Source organism: Podarcis erhardii, assembly GCF_964252035.2.
Source record: "Podarcis erhardii genome assembly, chromosome: 8".
NCBI classification, from domain to species: domain Eukaryota; kingdom Metazoa; phylum Chordata; class Lepidosauria; order Squamata; family Lacertidae; genus Podarcis; species Podarcis erhardii.
The window spans coordinates 22,542,607-22,563,490 of NC_138499.1; the positions used below are offsets into that span (position 1 = coordinate 22,542,607).

Consider the following 20,884-nt stretch of genomic DNA (forward strand, 5'->3'; position numbering starts at 1 on the left):
AAGGCATGACTTGAAGGCGAATGATGCAGCAACTCTGCTGAATTCAAGCGGTCTGGCCAGTGTCTGGACCACTTGAAACCTCTATGTCTTCTGTCTTCAGTTCCACAGAAGAAAGGCAATACATAAATGTAATAATACATTGTGACAAAGTAAACAAGAAGCAGAGAAATATTATAGCTCGCCTGCCACAGAGACATTATTTGGAACCCACACAACTTCCGAAAAAACATTTCTGTCATATTTAAAAGAGATGTTGCAGTAGTTGAATTAGCGTGTGCAGTCCTGTGCTCTGTCACATCTACGTGTATGAACACTTTGGTTGATATGTATGAAAAGGTATATTATGGAAACATCTCAAAGCATTAGATTATACTGACGCTGAAGGAACGTTGTACTGATGTCACAAGCACGCATTTCACAAGGCAAATATTTAGAATTTGAGTATTTCTCTAATGTGGCATAACATGTTTTTGGAGTAATTATTGTTCGTTTACCCTTTGTTGCTTTTCAGCTCAGTATGTAATAGCACTGGTTAGCAGTAATATTTATAAATAAAAATGTACTTCTTATTACTTGCTTTATTCTTTTAGGGGACATCCCTTCCAACTGCTAGGTAAAGATACTCTATCCGACTTCTGTTGACTTTTAAAAAAACCTAGCAACATTATTTTCCATTTCTGTTAATATAAAGAGTGACTAGTTGTTCTTTATTCCTGTTTTCTGCCTATGAAGAAACACATGTACTTCATCTAAGGATAAAGAAAGAGGCCTGGGTAAAAGCTAGTTTTTGTAATTGCAGAGACTGGGAATCTGCCATAATTATGCTTCTTCTTCCCAGAAGGCCTTGGTGTAGCCTACAATGCTCCCCAAACAGCCTTATCCATATACCTACCTGCTAGTTCCTTTCACATTCTGCCTTAAGACTACAACCAGATGCAAATGCAAGGAATTATTATCCTTTACATATTTTACTCCCCACCTCTGTGTTTTGTTCACCATCTAGCCAGATGAACAGCTCCAAGAAACTCAAAACATTACAAATTATAATTTATCAGTCTATCGTTCTCTCTGTTGGCCTAATAAAGGTATTTTCCTAACCTGGAATTTGGAACTTACAGAACAGGGTCACTTGTTTGTTACTATGGGCCAATTTACCTCAATCTACAGCGTGTAAACACAGCCTTTGTTGACATTATACTGACATGCCATATAATAAGTGCCAAGGGAAAAGAGTAAGGGCAGATAGTAAAAGAAGCTTGCAATTTCCTGGAGCAAATGTGCTAGAGAGCGTAAAGAACTGTGCTTATTCTGTCCCAGTTCGCCCAATCAGCAGGCTATAAAACTTCTATAACTTGGAACAGTTGTACAACTAACTTGGAATAAGTTATGGTAACAAGGAGGTAGTGTCAGTTGCACAACTTGGAAGTACAAAAAAACAACAACCAATTATTGGAAAATATTTATGTATTATTTGTATGCCCTTCTAATGTTGTGTGTATTGTAATATACATAACACATATTGTAAGCATAAATTAAAAAAACTGCAACGTAACTTTACAGTGATAAATAGGAGGGAAAAAATACATCTACATATTAGTCAAGATATCAGCTACTGCATGCTAGTTATACAAAATTTACTTCTGGAACATATCTGCCAGAGTCAAATGATTTCATTAAGGAGCTTTCCCCTACAACATTATAGATTTATTTTAACCATTAGAGCATTAAGGAAACAAGATGCTCATTGCATGGCCTGCTTAATATAAATGTTATTTATTTTAGTGTCTGGCAACATTTTCTCCAAAATCATAGACATTTGGGGATGGTATAATGATACAAAATTAAAATTTACATCATATTTATTATGCTTTATCATGTTGGTCATCCAACTGAATCCAATCCTGGTTATAATTAAATATTAAATACTATGCAAAGTGCATATCATTCAGTATATGGCACTCCATTCCTTTACTTTTATTAAATATCCTTCCTGACAAAAAAAAACTTAACAATGAAGTTCTACCCAGTAAACTAGTAATTAATATTCTGGACCTTTGTGTGCATACCAGCCCAACAACTGACTTGGAACATGAAAAAAAAAACCTCACACCATTTTCTTTACAACAAAATGAGTTTTTTGGATATATGTTTGAAAGGTACATTGTGGGGAACTGTAACCCATAAGGTCATTCTGCGAAAAAACTGCAGTGTTCTTCTGTAATCAGTTATGTTTGCAGAGATTCAAAGGCAAATCTTAAAGGAAGAGTTGTCATTGTATTGAGGGATGCAAAATTGTATAGCCTGTATGAATCCCACTACCTTTTTACATGCCAACTTGACCAGAGAGCTGAAGAATCAGTCTTTGGGCTTGTTCACATTGGAGTTTAATACAGAGTTTAATACTGAAGTAGCTTGTGCCCCTATTTTATTATTTTTTTATATTTTACACAAGACCCTTCTCATCCAAGTGGCAGGTTGCACCCGCCCTCCCCGCTAAATAAATATCTTCCCAATAATCTGATAAGGGAAGAAAATTCAATATAAAACCTCATGTTACCCAACTGTAGCATGCACTATTTATAAAATGAGCATTTTAATTCACCTGTTTAGCAATCTACATGTGGGAGACATGAAGATTTTAGGGCAGCATTAATTATAGTATATGTACTGCTATCTAACTCCATCTTGTGTATTTTGATATGACTTCACATAACCAGGAGAAATGGCTAGACAGTATGATACCTGTAGAAGCAAGTTAGCATTGCTGAAAATTAATCTTAAAAACTCAGCAGAACTTATTTAACAGTCCAAGTAACACTGCCCTCTAGAGACCTTGTCTGTCTAAAATATTCCTTACAATTACACTGCTAATTTAATCTTAAACGACTCATATTCACCTGATCTATCTAAAGATGATGCTACAACACTTGCTTTCGCACCATACTTTAAAACTAAATAGCCTTAAAAACCCGGGTGGCTCTCTTAATGCTAGGCAGCACAGTGACATGCACTATTAAGTATTCCAGTGTTCTTGAAGACATGCTAACTTTTTCTATGGAGTCCAGAAATACAAATTACACACACACACACACACACACAAAATACACATTCACAAGCAACATGATTTGCTTGTGCAATAAATTTAATGTAAGGTAATATGGCTTGCTGTATTAGCTATACACCAATGTTGTTTTTTCAATCTCCAAATGCTGATTAGACCGGAATACAACCTGGGCATATCTAAAAGCAGGATGAATACCTCATTATAGATTTGTTTGTTTGTTAAAAGTACTTATAAATCCGCCCTTCAACTGAAGGACTGGGGGCAGAATTATACACAGTCTAAACCAAACATTAAACAAAAAATGGAAACAGTGTAAAATAAAATATAGATATGTACTTTCAGTTGCCTGCTTTGCACTTCTGTCTAAAAGTATTTAAAAATGTTCCCCCTCTTCTCTAGAACACTCAGAAGTTGGAATTTATATATAGCACCTAACAATCTGGTGGCACTAAATAAATGCTGAATAGCAGATCTAACTTTAACCTGTAACCAGTTACGGTGATTTACTGCAATTATAAGTACATTTTGAAGCTGAAAAGAAATAAAAAGTAACAAGAAGTAGAGTCGTAATTTAGTGTGCCTAAAATACAATGGACAACCTTGAAGATGATAAATACTATCCCACAGCAAAAGAAACGCAGAACATAGTCATAAGACGCATTTAAGGGAGGGGACAAGGGGAGAGGCAAAGAAAATGCACCGGCAGCATTTCAGCTGTCTTTCACGAACCATTAGTAACAATTCCCAGAATATAAACCCAGCAAGTCAGGTTGCTTCCTGAAAGGGAAAAAAAGATTACTGCATTCAGTGTGGTCCAGTGAGCAGACAAATACGATCCACAGTAGTCCGGTCTGAATGAGGTTCTGGTTAAATAAAATGGCTTGACAAAACACTGAAAGATAATAAGTTTAAACTTGCTCAGACTTTTCCACCTAGAAATTTAGTTAATAATAATAATGCAGTTTATGTCTCATGAGTAACAACACCACAATGGGGGGAGGTGGGGGAATCTTGTTCCTACCAGTTTGGCTGAGCTGGGAGGTACTTCTGCTTTTCCGCGAAAGGCCCACGATTGCAACCATCTTTGCACCAATGCTGGAGCGCCGCTTTTTGCCACCTGTCCCCACAGTGCCCACTGCTGTGTCAGATTGGCTGCCATCGTTCTTCTCTAGTGTGTACATCTCCCCGCTGATGCTGGTGCTCTTAGTTATGTTCTGTCCTGAAGCGCCCATCTGTCTGCTTTGCATTTTGGATGTAAAGACACTGTCAGCCGGTGGATGGATAAACAATGCAGTAAACAAAACAAAAAGAAAGAAAGTAAAAGGGAAAAAACAGAAAAGGAAGGTTTCAGATGGAAAGCATAGGGAGGCTACAGGGACAAAGCAACTAACAGAGCTCCTATACATGTCTACTCAGAAGTACTGTATTTAATCGAATGCAATATACACCCTTTTTTGGCCAAATTATGTCGTGAAAATCAGGGTACAAATTAGATTTGATGTCACCAGCAAATACTTTTTTGTTTTAAAGGATTTGAAAATAGAGGTGCGCGTTAGATTTGATGGCACATTAGATTCGTGTAAATACAGTAAGCTCCACTGTGTTCAGGGGGACTTACTCCCAGGTATATGAGTTGAGCCTAATTCACACAGAAGGTAGTTAGCTTTGATTAGCAGGAGAAAAGGAAAACTTTCAGTTTCATGCTATTGTTAGTACCTGATTGTACTTGTCTTTCTCTGTAAATCTTACTGAAAGTATTGGCTCGCTGGCATTATTATAGCATTTTGTTTACACACAGTTTGTCAAACTGTAAAGACACTTTTCTGCTACACAATAAAATCTGAGAATTATACTGTACATGTTGTTATATTTTTATTCCAGAATTTAATGTTGATTTTTTTTAATTTAAAAAAAACTTAAGCGCTGATCCACTGATTATATATTTTCATTTGTACAATCTACTACTAAACAAGATTCCACATATTAAGAAACATACTGTTTAGGCAGGAGGAGTGAAATAAAACACAGGCCCTTTCTCAGCCAAAATGTTTAAGCTTCAAATCCTTCACAGAACCACTTTAGGGATTGCACCAAATTATTGCCCAAAGATGCAATTTCTTATTACTGAAAGACTTGCTTTATTCTGATATTATATTTGAGTGTTACTGTATTATGATTATACCAGGCAAGTATGTCTGTTTGCCATATCAGCTACCCATAGTTCCATACTTTTCCAGAAATGTTTTGAATGTAACATCAAGCACTGGGGAGCAGCCTTCCCTCCCATCCATCAGTAGCCTTAAACCAATCAGCACAATCTTCTTCCTTGGTTCAGAAATCAAATTTAGCAATATAGAAATACAGAATATGAGCTCTGAATGTGAAAGTGGGTGGAAAGGTGACTTTATGTGGACCATTCATGAAGTTCAACACCTTTATTTTCTTTGAATGGTGCCATACACAAGACATGCACATGTGTAAACAAGAAGCTTCCTTAAATAGGATGGAAGCCCACACGTATACATAAATCTCCATACAGATTTAACTCTGGTAGACTAGATGGTACCCGAAACTGGGGAAATGCCAAATTCACTATGGCTCCATTCCCAAAGAAATGCACTCAGAGTGTGAACACAGCAGCTTCTCAACCCACAACTGTCAACATCACCTCACTGTGCCGTATGCAAATTCCCTAGCTATATATTGCACAATATAATGGTGCATCAACAGGACAATATTCCTGTGCCGGTTATCAGAGGATGGTTTCAAAGCAAACACCACTGTTTTGGGGCAGAAACATATTCAATGGAACACTTTGACATACTTAAGGTAGGATTAGAAGGAGTCAGAGAACAGCTTCTGCCACCCAGGTAGAGGTCTGAACCAGGAACGTTACCCACAGTAAAGCAGTGGCTAAGTTCAAGGCCAGGGAACTAAATCATACTTATATACCACACTTTTTGCTTGGGTTTTAAGTAACAAATATCATGCTTCTGTGGAAAGCTGCATTGAGAAATTCATGTAAGTTGGTTTTTGTTCTTGCTATGCTTTGTTTAGTGGGGTGAACTGTGGTGCTGAGTAGAGCTCTGGCATGTTTGGTGCATGTGTACCAGCTGACATATGTATGTCCTTAACAGGCCGGTGCCAACCAGTACACATGCACAGACCACAAAATCCATTCCATTTGGTGCTGCTACCAGGAAATCTCCCCAGTCCCTGCTGCTCCAGGAATACGTGAACTTGCCGGCAGCACTGACACTGCCCTCACCCTAACATCAGCACCTTGCGGCAGTGCTGGCATCTGCACACCATGCTCAATTGTACACACCTCCATCTTCCTTGTCTTTTCTCTAAATTGCAAAGCCCCAAATGTTTTAACCTTTCCTCATAAGGAAGTTGCTCCACCCCCTTTTCTGAACCTTTTCCAGTACTACACTATCCTTTTTGAGGCGTGATGACCAGAAGTGTACTCCTCATAAGTGTATTTCTCCATCTTCAAGAAAAATAGGGAATGCATATATTAATGCACTGATGTACTCTGGTGGTTTCTAGGGAAAGAACGAATGATTTTTAGTTGCTATGGAAATAAATTTTAATCTGAGTTATGACTCATCAAATGAACAGATCTCTGAAGATTTCTTAATAGAGGTTTTAACACAAGCCCTATCTCCTAGTCAGAGAAGCATTTCTTTAGTCAAACAATGTGAATGATAACAGAATATTCAGAACAATTATGAAGCAGAAGCTACTTTTCCACCCAGTATACTATATGTGTTTTTATTGGCCTATTGGTATCAAAGGAAAGGGACAGTGTCAGCTTTTAAACTATAAAAATTCTAAAGGCCTCCCTTGGATAAAAACTGATCAGATTAATAGGCTTTATTTCTCATGGAGGTGATAAACCTATGTCTGACCTGAACAAAGACTGCAGTTATGGACTCATATGATTGAATAAAATATAAAATATTTTCTCCTTCAAAGACAACTTAATGCCTGGGAGAAAAGTTCTAGTCTAGCCTCTCCCCTGACACATTTATTTTATATGTGCAGGAAATGTTTCTATATGCATGTGAGTCCCATCTGCAGTCTATATAATATTCCCCTCTGATCTAGTTAGAAACCAAGAAGCTGTCATATACTGATTGGGACCACTGGTCCATCAAGCTCAGTAATCTAGTGTTCTAGCTCAGCCACCAAGTGTGGGAGACTTTAGGCTTATGAGACCTACTTTGTTTTTCACTAAAACCCTGAAGGGCCACCAATCAAAACCAGTCAAAATACTAGTCTGAGGATAGGGGCAGACACATCCTCAGAATTAAGGAATAGTGTGCCTCTGAACCAGGAATTAGTGTTAAGTACTGAAAATAAGATCACAGTCCAGTCACAGTCCAGTCCTGGTTTTCCCCCAACCTTGCTTCTTTTCAGCAGTCTTAGTTTGGATGAAGAGGGGGCTCTGTTGTTGTGTTTATTATAAAAATAACTGGGTGTCAGAAACCTTTGCTGAGCTACTGCAAACCAGAGATCTACCTAACTACCTCCTACCAGACCTTGGTCTGCACTGACTGGCAGCGGTTCTCTTCAGAGATTCAGGGCACTTCCAGACAGGGGCTTCATAGGAGCATAAGAAGAGCCTGCTGGATCAGGCCAATGGCTCATCCAGTTCAGCATCCTGTTCTCACAGTGGCCTATTCTTCATACTGCAAATGCGTCCTTCAAATGTTGTTGACAACAACTTGGCAACAGGTTGATTTAACTTCTCAGATTTTCTATGGGAAGATAAATTATCCTAATGAAATGGGGCAGGGTGAATACAGAATAGCATTTTGACAGCGGTGTTGTCAAAAAAGGCCTTGCATGAGTAAACAACACAGATCCCACAAGAAACACCCTCCGTTTCAAATACCTGCTGGGGACTGAATCAGGGGCTCTCTGCCTGCAAAGCCTGGCTTAGTAGAACGTTTGAGAAATCCTGGCTCAAAATAATGCTATTATTACCTTAAAAACACATTTCCTCATCTTAGAAAGGTAGTTTGGATTCCATTGTGTTATAAAGGTAAAGGTAAAGGGGCCCCTGACCATTAGGTCCAGTCGTGGCCGACTTTGGGGTTGCGGCCCTCATCTCGCTTTATTGGCCGAGGGAGCCAGCGTATAGCTTCCGGATCATGTGGCCAGCATGACTAAGCCGCTTCTGGCGAACCAGAGCAGTGCACAGAAACACCGTTTACCTTCCCGCTGGAGCAGTATCTATTTATCTACTTGCACTTTGACGTGCTTTCAAACTGCTAGGTTGGCAGGGACCGAGCAACAGGAGCTCACCCTGTCGCAGGGATTCGAACCGCCAACCTTCTGATCGGCAAGTCCTAAGCTTTGTGGTTTAACCCACAGCGCCACCAGCGTCCCTTCCATTGTGTTATACATTTATGCAAACTAGGGCCTGGTTCATGCAAAACACTAAACCAAACCATGACTTAGTATGAACAGGTAACCATTTGGGCTGCTGGATGAGAGATTGTGACCACTTTGCTCCTCCTCTGGTCATTCTGCCGCTGTGCTGCACTGAGCTAAGCCATGGTTTGGCTTAGTGTGCCATCTGAACCACAGCTCATAGTTTAGTTCTGTCCAAGCAAACCGCAAGCTGCAACCATGGTTTGTCCTACAGTTTACAGCTTGTGGATTGTCTGGGAGAGTTAAACCATGAGCCCTGGTTTGGATGACATACTAACCCAAGCCATGGCTTAACTTAGTGCAGAACAACCAGGGAGGAGCAAAGCAAGTGTGAACACTTCTCTTGGAACCTGTACAATTGCTCATTCATCTGTGCTTAGCTGGCACAGGATTAGAATTTATAATCAGAATTAGGTAATAAGAACCTTAACGCAAACAAGGATCAAAAGTTTTGAGACCTTAAAATCACACCTAACATAGGGGACATCTAACCTAATCAAAACAAAATAAAAAAATTCCTTCCAGTAGCACCTTAAAGACCAACTGAGTTAGTTCTAGGTATGAGCTTTCGTGTGCATGCACACTTCTTCTGACCATGGCAGACCAACACGGCTACCTATCTGTAACTAACCTAATCAGTTAGTATTCAGAAGTGCTACAGTGGTTATTTAGCTATAGCCCTACTGCACTTACAGCCTGATAATCAGGGAGCTTCCTCCCAGATAAAGGCCAGGTCTCAAATTAAACTGAAAATAATGTCTCAGTTAAATCTGAAAATACCAAGTAAATGACCTGAGAGGCTGAACAGCTTATCAGGCAGTAAATCATTCAAGCCATAAAGTGAGCAGTCTTTCTGGCTCAGCTTGTCAAATAAACATCCACATTTTTAATGGAGTGTCAATGACAATGTTGCTGCCATTAATTAGCCTTTTACAGGCAGTATTACTCTGCAAAACAAAAAATGAAACAAAAAGCCATCCATGTTTTAGAAGAGTGACTAAAATTATGTGCTTAGGGATATGTAATTGAGTTAGATAACTTTAATCATGAGTTCAACTCCAATTGAATTTATGTTCACCCCTAAGTGATTTTCTGAATCAGGAGAAAGAAGAATACAACCCTGCTTAAAGCTAGTAATAAATATTAAAATCAAGAAATGGAAGTAAGGCATTCAGCTGTGTTCTAAATCCAACATGACCCTGAAAGCAAACTGCAAAAAGGAGAATTTTTAATCATGTCATAAAAATGAGATAAATAATATAGAAAAAGCTATTTTCACAGTGTTTCATATTGGAGGCAATGAATTGTCAAAAATATCCAAGATAAAGAGAAATGACACAGCTGTAGGGTAAGAAGAAACATGGTTGACCAGTTTTATTCAATAAATTAAAAGCTTGCTGAGGAGAAGATTTCTCTAATTAGCAACCACACCAGAAGTTAAGGAACATCTAATATAAATTCTGTTATGGAGAAGCAGAGTGATAATGAGTATGGAAATAACATTACAGGATGGCTAGATTTTATAATACCCAGGAATACCTTGGGTGAGCTAAATTAAGATACAACACTACAAATTAAACTATACTTGATTTTTCCTATACAAATAAAGTAATTGCCAATTAACATAGCCCTAGAATGATTTTGTATTATTTTTCATAATGTTAACATGTAGGATTTTAATTGGGGGGGGGGGGGGAATCATGGAAGAAAACTGGTATGCATTATACTGATTTTTAAAGGTAAAGGTAAAGGTACCCCTGCCCGTACGGGCCAGTCTTGCCAGACTCTAGGGTTGTGCGCTCATCTCACTTAAGAGGCCGGGAGCCAGCGCTGTCCACAGACACTTCCGGGTCACGTGGCCAGCGTGACAAGCTGCATCTGGCGAGCCAGAGCAGCACACAGAACGCCGTTTACCTTCCCGCTAGTAAGCGGTTCCTATTTATCTACTTGCACCCGAGGGTGTTTTCGAACTGCTAGGTTGGCAGCCGCTGGGACCGAGCGACGGGAGCAAACACCGCCGCAGGGATTCGAACCGCCGACCTTTCGATCAGCAAATCCTAGGCGCTGAGGCTTTAACCCACAGTGCCACCCGCGTCCCTAATACTGATTTTTAGGAGTGTGCAATTTCCATCATTCTTTGTTTTTAGATTTAATACATATATATATATATATATATATATACACTTCAGCCATTGCAATTTTCAGCAAGTACAGGGTGAGAATGCCTCCTTAACCATATCTATTTTCAACTAAAGGTCCTCCACCACCTTAATCAGTTTTTATACCTGTAGGGGAAAGGATGTACAATGTACTCTCTCAGTGTGCTGAGAGTGTGCTAAATTAAGTGTTGTATCTTAATTTAGCTCACCCAAGGTATTCCTGGGTATTATAAAATCTAGCCATCCTGTAATGTTATTTCCATACTCATTATGGAACATGTAGCTTTGCCCTTCACCTTATACACAAACCACAAATAACTGGGCCTAGCTATATGCAAACATGTGTACAGAGTCTGTCACTACCAAGACAGAAAGAGCTTTGGGAGGCCAGAATTTGGCAGTGCATTTCTTACCTGCCATTTCTGTACTCCAAATCACTCTCTCAAACTACTTCTTCCCACTTTTTGAAACCTGCGGGAGGAAAAGCAGCTCAGGAGGGATGATCTGGAGCAGAGAAGCAGCAGGATAGGAAACGGTTGAAGCATTTTATAAGCCCTGCTGGGACAAGAGCTAGTTTAATATCCCTTCTGACTCACTTATTGCTAGAAGGTATTTGTTATAGAGCAGGGGTAGGGGGGAAGCTGCAGTTTCCCAGATGTTGCTGAATGACAACTCATATCATCCCTGATCACTGGTGATGCTGGCTGGGGTTGATGGAGTCAAACAATCTTTGGAAGGCCACATATTCCTTATTCAGTATTATAGAAAAGGTACAAAAGCCAATGGCTTTCTTCACCCTGATCCTTGAGTTATCTCAGATCTTCCATATCTGTTATGTTGGACTGGTGCTCTTCTTTCTAGACTCAAACCTACAGTGTCTAAGCTCACAACTCCTCTCTACTTTTTTGAAACTCTCCTATTTCTTTTCTCCCCTCTCAAGCAGCATCCACTGTCCCTAAGGCTCCAGTTTATCAGCAGTTTCTGAATCCAATGCTACAGCTTCCTCTTCTAGCTATGTCCGCAGTCCGCTGTCATGTTCAGATGAGTGACAGCACCTGTGACTAAACAACCTAGCTTCTTCTTTGGTGCAGCAGGGGGATAGGAGCAGTGGCAGGTAGTGGCACAACACACAGATTCTCCCTTCTGCCACTTCTGTGTTTCAATTTGACCCTTTTAAAAAATGGCATTAGATCTCTATTATTTGTGTTTAATGTATAAAGGGAAAGGGAAAGGGACCCCTGACCATTAGGTCCAGTCGTGGCCAACTCTGGGATTGCGGCGCTCATCTTGCTTTATTGGCCGAGGGAGCTGGCGTGCAGCTTCCGGGTCATGTGGCCAGCATGACTAAGCCGCTTCTGGCGAACCAGAGCAGCACATGGAAACGCCGTTTACCTTCCCGCTGGAGTGGTACCTATTTATCTACTTGCACTTTGACGTGCTTTTGAACTGCTAGGTTGGCAGGAGCTGGGACTGAGCAACGGGAGCTCACCCCGTCACGGGGATTTGAACCGCCGACCTTCTGATCAGCAAGTCCTAGGCTCTGTGGTTTAACCCACAGAGCCACCCGCGTCCCCTGTTTAATGTATAGTTATCCCCCAACTTTAGGGAGTTTTAAATAGAAACTTTGTGAAGAATTGGACCTATGAAATATTTTATGTATGTAAATTATTTTCAAAAGGTACTTGTCAGGCAGACTGTTTTGAAGAGGTCTGGTTCACATGTCATGGCAAGCCAAACCATACCTTGCCAGGACCACACAAACATTTGAGAGGAGGCTGTAGGCATTTCGCTCCTCCCCAGTCTTTGTACCCCTATGTCTTTGTACTAAGCTAAGCCATGCCAAGGTTTGGCTAAGCTTGTCATTGCCAGAATCCAGGCTCCTCACTAACCTGAGCCCAGGTTTGGAAGACACACTAAAACTTTGCTTAGCTCAGCATGACGTGGGAGTAAAAAAAATATTCTGAATCAAGGAAAATGTCAGTTATAAAATGCTTGTGACGGCAATGTAGAAGAACACAGATAAGAATAAAGAGATGACAGTGGGATGTAAAGATGTCCAATTTAATGGAATAATTATGACTTAGAAACAAAAAATAATCAGCGTAGGAAGCTGAATTCCTAAAGCATAAATGCTACGAATTACGTTGCTGCCACGACTTGACTCATTGAAGTGTTCATTGAAGAAACAGTACAAACACTTTAAATAGGTGAAAAGGCTTCTCTAACCCGAAGGCTGATTTTCATTTTAGCTTAAGATAAAATCTAACTTTTAAAAAACAAAAACAAAAACAAACTTGCTTTGTTCTTATGATGATTCCCTGTTCATGGCTGCAGTTTCTTCACTAGTCTCAGTGGCTGGGGGAAATCAGGGCTTGGGGCTTTTCGATTTCAGAAAGGCCTTGTACATTTCCCCATAATTTAGCTCTAGATCTAACCCTAGCTTTCACTCCCCATTTGCAGAGCAAGTGCAACTGTGGTTTAACAGTTCAGACAAAATGACACACTGATATGCCTCAAACCAAGAAGGTGGGGGGTTGGATACTGCCACATGCTAAGGATGGGAAAGCAGGGCCTCTTCCACTCAAATTTCAAATCTCTTGAGGAGGACTCTCCAAGGGAGTCTTTTTGCTGGCTAGTGAGGAAAGCACTTCCCATCCATACTGTAAAAGCAGATGACTGCAGTGATGCAGACAGCTGGGAGGGAGAGAGGCCCCTTCCTGCCTTCCCTGTCCAGTGCCTTGTGCAGTCATTAGCAGCGCACTAGAGCAATGGAACCCAGTGGCCCATGGGTGATGTAGTTTTACTGAAGGTTGTTCTATCCGCAATAATGGGGGAACCACATCCCCCATTGGGCTCCCATTGTGTGCTGCTAATTAGTGCACTAGAGCATCAGAGGGAGAGAGTGGGAAACCCTCCTTTTCGTTGCTGCTATGCCTATCTGCTTTTACAAGGGGAAGGAAAGGAGTTTGTTTGGGAAGTGGGGAAGGCTTTACATGGCGCTTCTGGGAACAAGGGAGCGTAGTGGGGATAGGTGAGGAGGGGGAGAGAACTCCCCTCCAGTTTGTACTTTAAACTCACACCATCAGAAACTATATTGTAAAAATGCAGCACTGTCCACTTGCACACCAAGAAACCACCAATGTAATTTAAAAATGAATGATTTCAGCCTTCTGCAGTGTACTCAGAGTTCACATACACTTCTCACTGGGTGATAGTTCTATAAAAATCAATGGGATGTATTATACACAGCAGAGTGACATAGAAGTAACTTACAAGAATGAAAAGGCACTTTAAGATCTACTTATGTATCGCAAATACGATTACTATACAGATGAGCAAGATCAATACAGTGGTGCCCCGCAAGACGAATGCCTCGGAAGACGAAAAACTCGCTAGACGAAAGAGTTTTCCGTCTTTTGAGGTGCTTCGCAAGACGAATTCCCCTATGGGCTTGCTTCGCAAGACAAAAACGTCTTGCAAGTCTTGCGAGTTTTCCCCCTTTCCCCCCACTTTTTCTAAGCCGCTAATAGCCGCTAAGTCGCTAATAGCGCTAATCCGCTAAGCCGCTAATAGGCGTGCTTCGCAAGACGAAAAAACCGCAAGACGAAGAGACTCGTGGAACGAATTAATTTTGTCTTGCGAGGCACCACTGTAGTTCCCTTCTCTTACATATTAGGTAAAGCACATATTCTTTTGCAGTGATGTCACCGGAAAAGAATACTTTAAAGTAGTCAATGTTTGGAACACTAAAAACTTCTGTAACATCCCTGTTCCCAGTACTGTAGTACTAATAATAGTACTCAGCATTTTCTATAGCACGTTACTCAAACTACTTCAAGACTCCGCATGCACCATTCAGTAGTGAATTCTTAAAACAATCAAGTATTATTGTCCCTACTAACAAAATACCAGCCATTATGGAGGGCATTAAAAAGCCCCTGGAAGAGGAACACATTGCACTCATTCATGGTGTTGCTGTGCGTGAAGATCAAACCACCCATTGTTAGGGTGAATATATACTGTATTCTGTTGACAGCAGAGTTTAAGAAAGCTCTGGAGTTGGCTGAAAATTACTTTCATGAGTGGCTGATTTGAACCAAGGATGCTGATTTGAACCAAGGATGACTAGTTCAGAACTGGTAAGCTATACAGCAAGCTATACGTGGCTATAATTCATAATTTTGTTTGCAAAAGAAGTCCACTAAACTTAACTATTAAAACATTATGGCTGAAATTAAAAATAATTGCAGGACAAAGGGAGTATAAACAACAAGCTACTGCGAGTGATGGAGGGCAAGCAAGGAATAGGGTCAAGTCATGAGGGAAGAAATGTTATGGGGATCTGTTTTACCTGAGATCATCTTGTGAGTATCGCCTTTGCAAATCCTCTTTATTTTTTGTTTCTGTCCCTTCCTCAGTTTGCTCATCTTGGGTCCCTTCATTCTCTTCTGCTTCTTTGTTCTCCTCCTTATCACAGTTCTCTGTCACCTCTTCCCCTTCCCCTTTTTCATTCTCCTTTTTCTCAAGATCCTGATTCTCCTCCTCTTCCTCAGGGAATATCTCCCCCTCCCCTCCCTCTTTTCTTTCCTCACTTGATCTTCCAAAGTTAACGAAAATTGAGGAAGCATGCAAATAAACAAAAAAGAAGACAGAAGCTTGTTAGGACGAGTGGACAGAAGCGAAACATGCATTCACTAAAGGGCAAAAGAAAATGAATTGACAAATCATACAACAAATGGAATTATGCCACAATGACAAAAAAGCATGCTGGTTAATTACTCGGCATAGTCTAGGTAATGATAAAGGTATAGTCACTTTTTCTAGGAGTAACTAAAGGGCAGATATATTGTGCAATAAGCTAAACGAAAATAAATAATACTCAAAATTAGTTCTTTTAAAATTAATATGGGTAGTTTCCTAGCAGTTAACTGTGTGTGTGCATGTGTGTGTGTGTGTATTGCACATATATGTGCACATATACACATGGAAATTCAGCTTGCATTCTGCAAGCATACATGCACCCATTCTGAAAGTCAGTGTAAGTATGAGAAGTAGAAATGAAATTTTCACAACCCAGCATCCCTTCCGTGCTAGATTCTGCTAAGAGGCAGTCACTTGTTTCTAGTCCACTGCCCCTGGGGTTGCTTGAAGGTTACTGATGGAGTGCTGAGTCAGCTTTCCTGGCTGCTACTGCTAATCTTTCCTTCTCACGAGAGACTGCTTGTTTGTCAGCAGCACTCAAGCAACTCATCCTTTGGACTGCCTATGTCTAGCTATTATAACAATGGGCCACTTTACATGTTATAACAAGTCACAGTTTCAAGCCTTGTTCTTGGCTTCCTCTCATGGCTTGTTGAAAAGAGATACAAACCACAAAAACTCATTTGCACATATCACTAAGCCAGCACAGTAGTTAATTTCATCCCTGGTCAGCAAAGGAGAAGCAGCGCAGATATAGTTCAAATTTCTGATTACTAGCTAATGGGAAACTGACTTTGGACTGCCTATGTCTAGCTATTATAACAATGGGCCACTTTACATGTTATAACAAGTCACAGTTTCAAGCCTTGTTCTTGGCTTCCTCTCATGGCTTGTTGAAAAGAGATACAAACCACAAAAACTCATTTGCACATATCACTAAGCCAGCACAGTAGTTAATTTCATCCCTGGTCAGCAAAGGAGAAGCAGCGCAGATATAGTTCAAATTTCTGATTACTAGCTAATGGGAAACTGACTTGGCAATTTGAATAACTGTATGAATTGATCATACAGTCAGTTGTTATCATCAGTCAATCCTTTGCAGAATGGTTAAATATGTGTTATATATACAAGGGTATATCTAACACATATTTAAGGGTAGGGGAGAATCATATAAATGGGTGTGATTAATCAAAAGATGCAAAGAGATTTGAAGGGTTATGAAATGCTAAGGCTACTCTAGTCATGAAAAGGAGGATTAAAAATGGCCTCTGTCTTGGCTGTTCTGTGCAATCCTGAAAAAAATAATTTGAAACCCCTCAATCACAACTTACTGCCTTTTCCCTGTTACTTTTTAAAAAATACATTTTAAAGCACACAAGCCTTTTATGGCAATCCCAACAGTCTCTTTAATTGTGGAGTTGGCCTAAACTACAGACCTATGGTTCATAGCTCCTTAGTTGGTTTGGAGGAATGTGAACACTTGTGATCAGCTGCGCATGTTTGTGTAATCTTCCTTTTTTTGACAGAGGAGGCTATATATCACATTATGCTGTAGGCATGCCATGAACATGCAAACATTTCATGTTTTCCTCACCACATCCATAGTAAGGTCATGTATGTACTAGATCTACAGTAGGTTGTTTCTATAGCTCCATGACGTAGACTTATCGAATGCAGCAACTAAGAAGTATAAATGAATTTCTAATATCTGTAAAGTACAATAGCTGACTTTAAATACTGGCTTGAATTGTCAATAATAGGTTCATTTTCAGTCCAGGAAAACACTCCACTGTCGCAGAAAACTAGCATAAAATTTTGAAAAATGTTTCGGGAACTGTGTTACTTGAACCAAGTGGAATCGGTGGAAAGTTGATCTGCAGTTCAAAAATACAACCTTGTAAGTCAGAGCTTTCCAAACTTTTCATGTTCACGACATACTTCTAGACATGCATCATTTCCCGACACAGCAATTCAGTCTTACTAGCAAACTGGAGGCTAAACTAACCCCTTTCCAGTTCCAGGAGGAGCGAAGGGAGTGTTCATGCGACACACCTACACACTGCAGTCAACACTCTAATGTGTCGCAACACACAGTTTGGAAAGCTCTGTTGGAAGTGGTCAACTTTACAGTTTCTTACCTAATTTTCTTGTTCCCTCTTGGTCTTTCTGACTGTACAGACATATAGCTAGTGCTGCTGAAGCGGGAAGCGCTACTGGTCCTCGATACAGCTGACACGTCGCTTACATCGCTGTCTGAAGACTTGTTAGAAACATTGTCAGAGCCTCGTTGAGGGTCCCGCCCTGGTCGATACTGTAAAAATGAGTATACAGATGAGTGTACAAATTTAGTCTATGTAGCCACAGTCAAACAACTGTTTACAACTTCTCTGTACCAGTACTGTTGCTGCCAGTTTCACAAAGCTCTTACAGAATAGGGAGGATTCTATTTATTCAGCAACTACCGCAATTGCAGAACCTCACACAGAAATTTATTGCATTTTGTTTACTTTAAACGTTCCAGGAGTGCTTTTCCAAGCGCTCAGAATGGCTTCAATAAAATAAAAAATGCAATTCAAACTAAAACAAGTTAGTAACAGCTAAATGATCCATAGAGCTACTACTTATTATTTTTTACCATAAACAGTTTTAGTCCTTGTGCAGAAACCCTGCAAAACCTGAAATGTGTGGAATATGCACCACAATGAAAAAAACAGTTCCAATGCATTTATATATTTAACCCCCTAAATGCAAACAAAATGTCAGTACATGACAAAGGGCCTATGGTGTTTTTAAGTTATTATATACTGTTTCATCAATACATCCATTTTACAAAAATAAATGTAGCTGTGACAATTCTTTTTATTTTTTATATTTTTAAAACTTTGTGCACCACAGCATCTGTGTAGCACAGCTTCAAGTTTTATACACTGCTTCTATGTCCATGCTAAATGCATAATCGGCACTCAGTAATTCAGTGTCTTAGGCCACACAACTTCAATATTCTAAGGAAGTGCCATATTCTCAAAAGAGCATAAAGGCAGCTGGGAATATATTTTGCCCACAAACTGATCTCTTTACAGGGTCCATAAAAAACACTGCCAACTTCTTTTTACAGTGAGGTATAATAATCAAGGACCACGTGTCAGCGGCGGACTTTGGACTTTCAAATTTCAGCGGCACCCTGTGCGATGCCAAAATTTGGCACTCTTGTGCTCTGCTCTAAGTCATTGTTGCGGTACCCCGTGCTGCCCTCTTGGCTCGGTGCCCAGTGCGGACGAATCGTTTGCGCTCCCCTAAATCCACCTCTGCATGCGCCCAGGCATAGGTAGAGTATGACGAATTCCAAAAGTACAGTGGTACCTCAGGTTAAGTACTTAATTTGTTCCAGAGGTCCGTACTTAACCTGAAACTGTTCTTAACCTGAAGCACCACTTTAGCTAATGGGGCCTCCCGCTGCTGCCATGCCGCCGGAGCACGATTTCTGTTCTCATCCTGAAGCAAAGTTCTTAACCTGAAGCACTATTTCTGGGTTAGCACTATTTCTGTGACATTCCTTTCAGTTGCAAACCTTTCTTTCGTTTTCCTTACAGGTGAAGCAACCTTAACCAAAGCTTGATTTACTTTGGTAGGAACACGAGGGCCAGCTCAAACTGCTCTCGGGGCTACACCCAAACTGTCAGCTGCCAATGAAACAACCCTGCCCAACAGCAAAGAAAAACACAGCTCGACATCTCAAGGGTCACCGCAAGTTCTTTTGCTCCTCAAATAGAGCTTCATAATTTTTTGCCGCATAAAGAATTTGGCTGAAGAATCTACCTTGGCTGCAGATTGTGATGAAGGAGAACAAAACATATCTATAATCCAGGGTTCAGATAACATGCTACCCAAACCTTGGCTGTACCATATAACTGAACTAAAAGGAGCAGGGAGGAGGAACAAACCAGCTGTCATTTCCTCCCTGGGAACCTGAATCTTCATGGTAAGCCACTGTCTGGATGAAGCATTACATGTGAATACAATCTGTGACTGCCATTTTTATTTAAGGGTATAAAACACTGTGTCTGTCAAACACAAATGCACACATGCAGCTTGTTATACCCTCTGTTTCTTGGGTTTCTTCAGCCACCTATTCTTTATGCCAAGTGCTAAAAATTAAGGGTGGAATTCAAAGTCACATTAAGTATCTTGCTACATTGGCTCAAGGAATTCTCCTTGCGCAATGGAACACCCCTCCCCCTCTCCTTGACCTCCCACACTCCCTAAACCGGTTTTAGGGGTTCCTATAACTCTTTGGTGACAGCAGTCACGAAATTAAAAGACGCCTGCTCCTTGGGAGAAAGGCGATGGCAAACCTAGATAGCATCTTAAAAAGCAGAGACATCACCTTGCCAACAAAGGTCCATATAGTTAAAGCCATGGTTTTCCCAGTAGTGATGTATGGAAGTGAGAGCTGGACCATAAAGAAGGCTGATCGCCGAAGAATTGATGCTTTTGAATTATGGTGCTGGAGGAGACTCTTGAGAGTCCCATGGACTGCAAGAAGATCAAACACATCCATTCTTAAGGAAATCAGCCCTGAGTGCTCACTGGAAGGACAGATCCTGAAGCTGAGGCTCCAATACTTTGGCCACCTCATGAGAAGAGAAGACTCCCTGGAAAAGACCCTGGTGTTGGGAAAGATAGAGGGCAGAAAGAGAAGGGGACAACAGAGGACGAGATGTTGGATTGTGTTCTCGAAGCTACCAGCATGAGTTTGACCAAACTGCGGGAGTCAGTGGAAGACAGGAGTGCCTGGCGTGCTCTGGTCCATGGGGTCACAAAGAGTCGGACACGACTAAACGACTAAACAACAACAATAAATCTTTGGAGCAGAATTAGAGAAGGTGCTGTGTGTGTGCGGAGGTGAGCAGAAGGGGGAAAGTTCAGCTGTCAAGTGGGATTCCTTGCATTGTTGGGATGTGGTAGCTGAATACAGCCCAATGGGTAGAAAATAGAAAATAGAGCTAAATAAAGCAACTATATTTAAGGTTGCAATTGCTGGCCATGGGGTGGGATATGTTGCAACTTGATATAGCAGGCTCAAGTTTAAATCCCTACTCTGTAGCAGAGCTCATAGGATTCTTTTGAGGAAGTCATTATGTGTGATGGCTGTTTATCACAGCTGTATTCATCCCTTGGTCACTTAGTTTACACTATGACACTATTCATGTCACAAAACAGGGTAAAGTATGTATGCAGAATAGAGGAGGAACATAGTAGCAGGCTTCTACCCATTCTTTGAGACTTCTGCATCAAATTTTCAGGGATGCAGTTTGTATACAGTAGGCTGTCTCTGCATGATTCGGAAAGAGCTGTGCATGTGCAAGTTGTATGCACAAAGGCTCTGCAAAGAGTTGCTCCTGCTCCCCCATGCATGCTTTCACTTTATCATTTGGTTGCATGAACAGAGCTTATGATGAATCACAGCTTAAATGTCTGAAATGACTCCACTGAATAGCACTGTTTATGAGGAGAC

The 20,884-nt window shown here is 40.6% G+C and overlaps 1 protein-coding gene across 24 annotated transcripts in view; it reads right to left on the reverse strand.

Annotated features, from left to right (window-relative positions):
• The window catches only part of RIMS2 (regulating synaptic membrane exocytosis 2), a 370,897-nt gene that overhangs the window by 33,904 nt on the left and 316,109 nt on the right, over positions 1–20,884 (reverse strand). For 12 of the 24 annotated variants that reach the window (XM_081873930.1, XM_081873932.1, XM_081873935.1 and 9 more), the window contains 2 exons: positions 17,508–17,680; positions 4,086–4,327 (listed from right to left, as the gene is read on the reverse strand). The exons of 9 other annotated variants lie outside the window; for them this stretch is intronic. In XM_081873930.1, the coding sequence (XP_081730056.1) occupies positions 4,086–4,327; positions 17,508–17,680 (415 nt within the window). Of the gene's footprint in view, positions 1–4,085; positions 4,328–15,019; positions 15,266–17,507; positions 17,681–20,884 lie in introns of all 24 variants that reach the window. 3 more of the 24 variants (XM_081873920.1, XM_081873931.1, XM_081873938.1) reach the window with 1 other exon arrangement.